Source organism: Austrofundulus limnaeus, unplaced genomic scaffold, assembly GCF_001266775.1.
Source record: "Austrofundulus limnaeus strain Quisiro unplaced genomic scaffold, Austrofundulus_limnaeus-1.0 Scaffold1, whole genome shotgun sequence".
Classification (NCBI taxonomy): domain Eukaryota; kingdom Metazoa; phylum Chordata; class Actinopteri; order Cyprinodontiformes; family Rivulidae; genus Austrofundulus; species Austrofundulus limnaeus.
Window position 1 is genome coordinate 6,367,230 of NW_013952403.1, and position 9,410 is coordinate 6,376,639.

At 35.6% G+C, this 9,410-nt stretch overlaps 1 protein-coding gene across 1 annotated transcript in view; it reads left to right on the plus strand.

Moving 5' to 3' along the window:
* Positions 1-9,410, plus strand: part of dock2 (dedicator of cytokinesis 2) — a gene marked incomplete in the record, with an annotated part of 113,498 nt that overhangs the window by 84,851 nt on the left and 19,237 nt on the right. The window contains 5 exon segments of the mRNA XM_014007241.1: positions 5,810-5,908; positions 6,028-6,122; positions 7,928-8,006; positions 8,125-8,225; positions 8,511-8,569. Of these exon segments, the coding sequence (XP_013862695.1) occupies positions 5,810-5,908; positions 6,028-6,122; positions 7,928-8,006; positions 8,125-8,225; positions 8,511-8,569 (433 nt within the window).

Sequence of the window (9,410 nt, forward strand, 5' to 3'; positions counted from 1 at the left end):
AGGAGATTGTCTTGACCATGTCTACATGCCTAAATGCACTGAATTGCCACCATGTGATTGGCTGATTAGAAATTAAGTGTTAACTAGCAGTTGGACAGGTGTACCTAATAAAGTGGCCGGTGAGTGTATGCATCACCAACACAAAGTGCTTAACTCACCTTGAGCCGCGTTTCAATTGACCTCCAGTGAGGTATGGAGAAAACAATGCCTATACTGTATTCGGTATGGCGCATGTGCACATACAGTACATAATACCCATGTGCTTCGCATCATACAAGGTTTGATGAAGCATGAGATAGCTGCGTTTAAAGAAGGTCAAAGTGATTTGATTTTAAAGTGGTAGTTGACAAGACGTAGCATGTCATTGTGGATGAAAGGAGAGCAGGAGAAAGAGACTACTGAGTGAGCTGAAGACAATAAAAAGCATCTGCTTTAGATTGCAAATTTTTAATTCCATTTTTGTATTCTTCCTCACTTGTCTTCCTTTCCCTTACATTCCTCTTTTTGTTTTTTCTCCTTGACCTSCCTGCTTTCCCATCCCTTTTCTACCTTATTAGTATTACCTGATTGTGTCTCTTTGTGCTTGACAAGGAAAAAGGAGGATAAGAACTCATTGATCTGTTTTCTTAACACACCTATATGTTCACATGCACACTTAATACGCAAAACACCCACTGCCCTCTGTTTATCCACTGCTTAGACAAACACAACCACATGAAGACACACAACAGTTTTAATTACACTTGCAGACAGTCCATCTATGCCTTTAACCCTCCTCTGGTTTTACACCTCAGCCTCTAGGTGTTGGAAAACGTGAGTTTTTTGTGTATTTGTGTGTCACAGAGTGGGGTCAAAGATGAGCACGTGTTTGCAGAAGAGTGCTGCGGGGCTTCCAGTGAGATTAGACGCTCCGTTAAAAAAAATAGATGAAAAATCACAGTTGAGAGGCACGCAATGATTTCTCACCTGGGAGGATGTCACAGAAGGAGCAACAGAGGGAAGAAAATGGAAGGAATAATTTCAGAGAGTGCACAGGCAGTATAAGAGCCCAAATGAAGTGCTTGTTAAAGGCATGAATTGTGTTGACGGGCATTTTATTGACTAGTTATGTTTTGTCCCGGTTTATCTGTCAGTCCTCAAAAAGCCAAAAGTCTCAAATATTTCCTATCAGAACAGTGAGATATATATGAGAAAGCACCAAAACGTTATAAATAATTGCTGTATTACTTATTTCACATTAAGTGTCATGTTTGTCCATGTCACAATCATTTCTACAGTTTAATTGAACAAATTAACCTCCACCCCATACATATGTAAATTATGGCTGTCACAGCGAATGCTTTAATGTTCTGTCTTAATTCAAAAGCAATTATGTGGTAATTATATTTAATTGCATCAAWGGTTTGACTGTTTATCCTGTTGGACATCTCAGGGGGATAACAGACTTCAGGCAAAAATCTCAAAGCTGTAACTTTTTTAAAAAGGGCATGTTTGATAATTTATAATCAGTTTATGAGTTAAAAACAGGGTCTTTATCAGTACAACTTTACTCCACACAGAACTAAAGCTACTATGCTGCTTTATTTATCTGTTTTTTTAAATATACTTAGCTTTTGATCTTACTTCAGAATAAAAACACAATTATTAAAACAATTCTACCAAATTCTACATTTCTGACATAAAATTCTAATAATAGCTTTCAGTTAAAACTTGTTGTTGCATTTTAATTAAATGCAAACAGCACCTTTTTGCTAGGCTGCATTCTTTTATTTTTAATCAGTAAAAAATTAAATAAATGTTTCACAATTTATGTCAAATCTTAGATGTTTTGGTTAAATGTTGAAGTTTGCTTTTAAGAATTCCAGAATGGAATGCAGTCATTGCTGCTTTTGTTGTGGCATGGGCYGAGTCCAAATTCAGAGGCTGGGTCCTCCGATGGACCCAGCTTTGGAGTAGTCTTAGGATTTGGACAGCCCCCGGTGCGGAGCTGTGAAGTAAGCGGCCGACGAATTTGGCCTTCGGAGGACCCGGACTCTGACTTTGGACACAGCCACAGTATCACTGTTGCGACATTCTCGCGAATGCAGCTAATACTGAMAACTTGTAGCCACAACATKTAMGATTTAWTTTTTACCCTTAGAGTTACACATTTAGATTTAGGATTAAATATTTTCAAATATTATTTAACATTTACATTAAAGCAAAACGTATGAACAGTGAGCTAAATAACAATAAAATGTTTGTCGAAATGTTTTACCTAGCATTTTCCTTGCAGAAAGTGAGCTAAATAATGAAAACATTTTTTATCATTTTAAAGATACACTAGGTGCACCACATGCTGCAGCAACAGATTACATGTTTGATGTTTTAAAACTGCACTGGGGATGCCAATATTTAAATTCTAATTAAAATGAGGTGTTGTAAAAATGTTAAGTTTTTTTAAAACATTTTTATGTGCTAAAAGGAGCTGATTGACTGGAGTTTATACACATATTGCTGTCTCTGTTCATGATTAAATTGCTTTCGAAGATGCTTCAGAATCACCACACAGTTTCAGCAGTTGTTTGATATTTTATATATTTTTGTTGCTAATCCTATTTAAATATCTAGTTTTTTTCTTGAATCCATTCAGAGGCCAAAGTATTTATTTTCCTCCCATTTTTGATCAACTCAGTAAAACTTTCACTATATATTTTTTATAGAATTCAAGACATTTTAATGTAAAGTTTATTGAGCATTTGAGCCTCTGAGGGTTTCTGCTGTAATAAGGCTGAAACTTTATTATGTTCCATAATGCCTGGTATTTTTCCACTGGCTGTCATTTTAAAGCAACTCAGAAAATACAGCTTTTAATATATTTYAGGTGAATGTACCAGAGTGAGATAATGGACAAAGAAGAGGTGAGAAGGTAAAGCATCCAGTTTTTCCAGTAATCTCTTTACAGCTGTGCCAGGGCATTGCCTCAACATGTCGCTTCTTTCTGTGTGACATATAGTTTTATTAATACCCACCATATTCGTGTGCTTCCCATATTTTATCAGGGTGTTAATGAAACACATTCTTTTTATGTGGATGCAAACAGTTTGCCCCTTTGAGCATTTAAATGGTGTTGAAGGTACTTCAGACTGCAGGTCCTCAGAGAGCAGCAATTACAGTTAAGTAGGGCGATATGTGACAGGTGACCTAGACTTTATAACACAAACATGCACTGATATTCGAACGCTATGATCATGGAACCTTAAAAAGAACTTGACTGTGGGGGACAGGGCTGAGAGAGTGGGTGGCTTCTTAATCCTATTAATTCTCAGCAATTGCACACTAAAGAGACAAAGATAGAGGAGAAAGGGCTGGGGGTGTTAATTGCACTGCTCAGTCTTCTCTGTTGGTGTTTGCTACTTAGGAGGTTTTAAACACATAAAATTTATATCTAAATACCTTAGCCCTCTACTATCATGTCAAGAGAACTGCCATGATTTTTCATACCAAGGGTCATAAAATAGTCTGTATTAGATTAGCTGTCAGCCCTAAACTGATCTCCTGGTACATTTAATGTGGAAAAACGGTGAGGAAAGAAGAGAGGAGCAATTAATGTAGTGTGTGCTGTTGGAGGGGTCTGCTCATGCTCTAAATGCTGTACAACCTAAAATTTAAAGGACTCTGATGTTGTGAACTGATTATGTCTGACTGATTATGTCTGACTATGATGAACTGATGTTGGATATTAAGGCTTTGTGTGCAAATAGAAAAAAAAATAAGTTATTTGTATAGATCTTGACCAGTTAGGGTTCCAACTKGAATTAGCTTAGATGTAGAACTTTTGAATATTTCTCAAATAGTAGTGTCCCAATAGAGATACAGAATACCGGTAATGGGATTGGACCCAATACCAGCATTTATATAAGTACTCGTGCTCATACAAAATGTCCCGATACTCAGAACCGATATCAATGCCGGTGTCAATACTGAATTTGATACTCCACTGAATGTATTATAGCTTACATTTTAAGGGAAAATTGTGTTGGTTCCATGTTTAAGAAATGTATACATGTTGAAAGAAATTGTATTTGTTATTTTCATTTATTTTAATATGTTGWAACCATATCATGGTTTGTATTGATTATTTGATTTGAGCAGCTGTAGAACTACAAAGAAGGAAATAGAACCACATTGTCCTAAACAAAAGCCACTGTGTAATGTTTAAGTTCTAACTCTGTAAGTACCCGGTATCAGAACCCAGTATCAGTTCTCAGTATCAGCAAGTACCCAAGCTGAACTCCTCATACTTGGTTTGAGAAAAATTGGTATTAGGACAGCCTTACTCTCAAAAACTTAACAACATGTAGCTCACAAAAATATGACTTAAGGTTTTGATATTTTCTCTGGTCGATATATTTGTTTTTTTTAAAGTTAGTATTTTATTAGATTAGCTTTTATTGTGGTTCGGTGTTGTGCTGATTAACCCATTTTTTATCCCTATTAAAGGGATAAAAAATGTAATGACATAAGAATGTAGCACTGTTTTGTCCAAAGCAATGCCCGACTTTTATTCAAATTAGCCCAAATAATCGACCAACCCAATATTTGGCCTTCCTCTTTTTCAGTATATGTTCATGTGTTTAAATTATTAGAGCAAAAACCTCCTGCATGCTTCCCTCCATTCAAATTCAAGTAATCATAAACACCAGCCTTGCTTGTTTCAATGAGATGAAACCTGTCACCACTGGATGCTCATTCATCTTTCATCTTCAATTAGCCATCCATCATCTCTGATTTTCCTCACACACACACACCATTCTGCTGCCAACTCCGAGAGATAATTTCACCCAAACCCGTGGCTAGCACGAATAGCTGTACATCTGCTGTATTTCCTGAAACAGATCTGTGAACTTTATGTAGGTTTCAAGAGGGAAGCATGACAGAGGAAAGGATCAGAAAACAGTTGTGTAGAAGAAAGAAAAAAAAGACTAAGACGGCACAAGAATATTGATGCGACACTCTTTACTTGTTGAACTCTTGATAATGTATAAAAGATTTCTCAGCCCGACATGCTTTCCTGTTAATTTTGCTTTAAATTTTTTACGAAGTCTGAAGCTTTATAGCTTTTGGCTTGAAAATATATTTTTTATTGACTATCTTTTATGAAACGACATAATAAAATGTCTGCCGATGTGGACCTGAGGGAGAATAGCTTCATTTTACTCCTTCACATCTTTCTTTCTGCTTCTTGTTCTTAGTTTTTTTTCTCAGCCTTTAATTTAAGTTACCTTACTTTGTCCTGTTAATTAATAAAGCAAATTACATTTTAATGTGATTTCTTGATGTTTTTTTTTTATCTCCCATAATTTGCCAACAACATAAATTCTGACAGTTGTTTTTTTATTATTATTTTCTCTGTGCCAGTCCAAATCTGTTTTTTTAACCTGACATAATGTAAACATCATTGAATAGAATATAATTTATAAATCAAAGTGGCTGTCATTCCTTCTGGCAGTAGTTTTGTTTGTTTATAGCAATTATGATAATTTGTGAATAACACTTGTTGGCACATGCTGCATCTTTAAAATAACATCAGAAATAGCATTTTTTCCCTTTTTTGGCTGAGACTGCTCTTTTGTAGTCTCTGAAACTTCTTGATTTTTGTCTCCACTGTAATAAGATTGATGCAAGTTATAAAGTCAGTCAGTCTAAGAATGTGTCTTATACCTTTAAGATTCAACAGCATTTGTCCTAAATCATTGACTTTTGACGCACAAAGWAATTTGTGTTTCTTTCGTCTTCTTTTGTGTTTCATTTGTCTTCACCTCTTTAGTCAAGAGTTGTTGCCTGCATGACAGCTATTCTCAGTCAGATGGATGATCGTCATTATGCCACTTACATAGAAACCTTCACAGGAACCACTGATCTGGTGGTAAGTTCACACACTTGCCTGAACTCAGATAATTATGAGCTAATGGTTTGAGAAGAAATAAAAGTAAACCAAAGTTTTTATTTTCTTGCCTTTTGTTCTTTTCTTGTTTTTGATCACAGGACTTCCTGATGGAGTCCTTTCTACTTTTCAAGGACCTGATAGGGAAACATGTATATCCCTCTGACTGGATGGCCATGATCATGGTGCAGAACAAGTACAGTACCTTTCCGCGCTCTAACTCTTTCACTTATACAGAGAGAGTGGCAGGTTCAGGTCTTCAGATTTCTTCTCCTACAGCTAAATCAGCCACAGCAGTCCCATCATGGCCTGCTGGTGGACCCACAAGGCTTCGGTGCTGCATCTTAAAAGATTGTCAACATCCACAGTGAATTGTTCGCTGGCACAAACCCACACGAGGATGAGTTAGAGAGAGTAAAGCTGGGATCAAGGCTGTAATGATGAAAACGGCTGATGGGACAAATGTGTCTGTGCGTGAGCTGATAGAGCAAAATCTATCAGCGATGGAAACTAGAGGGGCGGCTAAAGCTGTGTCAAAGGGAAAAGCCAGTGGAAGGATGTGAAGACAGGTTGATAAGGAGTCTGCGGAGGAGGCTTTGTGAAGAAAATGTTCAAATATAAAGAAAGAGTCCTACTATAGAAAATGTAAGGAGGAGGAGAGGAGTGACAGGGTTGTCATTTGACTCTGGATAATGATGACAGATTGTGTTTGTGCCAAAAGAGAACGGTWGCAGTTTCTCATCAAATTCAAAAAATGCAAAGAGTAACGTCTCACTGATACACCTGCACTCTGTGCTGAGGCGCCATCATGCCGTCACTTGAAAAGAAAATTAGACTTTAAAGCAACACAAAGTAAAAATCAGTTTGAAGGATTCTACTTGAGCAGCTTTTGAAGCAAAAATTCTTAGACAATACTTTTAACAAAAAAAGGCAGCTGAGATGCATTTCATCTACTTTAAATAATCACATTTTTATTCAAAAATGTTTTTTGCGTGTGTTACAGATTATTAGATCAGTAGTAAAATGTGTAATAGCAATAAAGATAATCTAATGTCTGAGATTTATCACGTATACTTGTTAAGTTCTTAGTAGAAGCCTATTTTGTGTTTGTGATTAAAAGTAAAACAATATTCTTGTTACTTAACTATAAATTCATCTTTTTATATTCTCAGAGCATTTTTGCTGTCACTTGATCTAGCAAGTCATTGTTAGCTGTACAAGCTGTGCAGTGAGCAGGTATTCAGGAAAACTAATCAATGTGCAAGGATCAGCCAATGGGCAAGCAGGTCCAACCCACTGATGCTGATTGACAGATGAAGCCATTCTACTGAAAGTGTCATTGTAAAGTAAATAAGTCATGGCAAAAACAAATAATAAAAATATATATGACTTTGTAGAAAGGACAATATGTATTTRAAATTTAAAATAAATACCTAAAAAATCAGCATTGTTGGGAAAAAAATTCTTCCATAAAATAATGTTTTATATTATTAAATAATATACATTTATAAAGGAGAATGAAACTATTTCATAATAGTGAGCTTAGAATTGTATATGCATTCAGGTATTTCACAACTGCGTTGTCACATCTTACATTCATTCATGTAGTTAATTACTTCATAATGTTTTATTAATTTATTTCCGAACGTTTTGGCGTTCCATAATTAAATTGGCAAATAAAAATAAACTATTTGAACTTTCATTTTTAATCCCAGAAAAAACTATTTTTAATTTCTTAATTCATAGCTAAAAAAACTTTACTTATCACATTTCAAATTTGCGCTCAAAACTCAAAATAATAATTTATATTTGCTAGTTGTTGTTGATCATTAAAAGTAAGTTAAACATATATTTAATGTGGAGACATTTATTTCTGGGTCATTTTCATTTAGTGTTTGATATACTTTGTTTTAAGGATTATTTTGTTTTGTCTTGTTTAATGAATAAAATAAATAAAACCAATAAAAAATGTTTCTGATCTACTGCATGTCAACTCATTAGGGTGTTCCTGAGAGCCATCAATACCTATGCTGACACAATGAACCAGAAGTTCCTCAGTAATGATGACTTTGAAGTTCAGGTAGTTTTCCATGCATTTTATCTCAACTTTATGTAATATTGATAGCAAGTGTTATTTTGTTTTTTTTTCACATAACTCTTTATCATAAGCCTTTGTCGTCTCTTGCTACTTCTTTTAGCTGTGGAATAACTACTTCCACTTGGCAGTGGCGTTTATTACTCAAGAGTCTCTGCAGCTTCAGCATTTCTCTCCAACCAAGAGGAACAAGATTCTGGTCAAGTGAGAATACAAGCATTTAATTTCCCTTTTTGTTACCATGTCCATTTTTTTCCCGCAGTAATGGCGCTACCTATTAAAACCCTGTGTTACCTGTAGATTTGCAATCAATTTAGTTTGAGGCAGAGTCGTGCAGCATTATCTTTCCTAAGGGGTTGTTCGGGTTCTGAATGCGAAAATAACAGTATTGATTAAATAATTGCTTGCAGGCTAAGAGTCAAACTTTTCTTTCCGTCTTTGTTTCTGTATGTTTTTCCTTCTCAATCTCTTCCTAACACTTTGTTTCAGATATGGAGATATGCGAAGGCTCATTGGCTTTGCTATCCGTGACATCTGGTACAAACTAGGTGAGAAAGCCTGAATGGGTTGAGTCATGCCTTTACATCATAACACTACTGTAGGTTTCTTTAAAAAAAACTTTAAAAAGTGAATAAACATAATGTCATTTACAGTATATAGATGTTATTTAATGAAACATTTATCAGTATAAGATGTACAGTTGTCAGAAAAAGCAGAAATGCAGGACTGCAAATACTGTAGAAAGCAGAGTTAAAGGTTGTTAAAGCAGAAAAAAAGGCTATTTTCCTTCCATGAGTCACCTACAGTAAAGGAAAGTGGAAGGTGCTGAACCATTAGAGACCATCCAAAGCATTTTCTCCATTGCCTTAGTGATTTCTTTACCCTTTTAAGTTACAAAGTCAAAGGTAAACTGAGTTTAGTTTTCCTCACATGAAGCACTCCTCCTGAACTTCTTCAAAAAGGTTGTTTGTAGTCCTGGCGTTTCTCCGTTCACATCACCGTGAACGATATTTGCCTACAGGCAAGTTTGGCACACCTCAAACGTAGAATGAGCATCTGCTTTGCACTCTGCCTTTTGTGACCAATTAGACCAGATGAGGCCTTTCAAGAGGGAGGATTTAAAGAAGCACGAGCTCCAGCAGTGGATTTCAGACACAGGGTGGCAACAAGTGCCATAGCACTGTAAGAAATAAGAAACATGTAGCACTTTATAGTAACTACACCTTTTTTTGGCCTTACTGAAGCAATAATAAATGGTTAGTTAACCTTTAAAACATTGCTAACCCAGTATGATTTACCGTATTTACTCATGTATAATACAATCATAATTTTTTGAGCTTACAAAGCATAAAAATCTAATTATCAATAACATGTACCCATGTATAATAC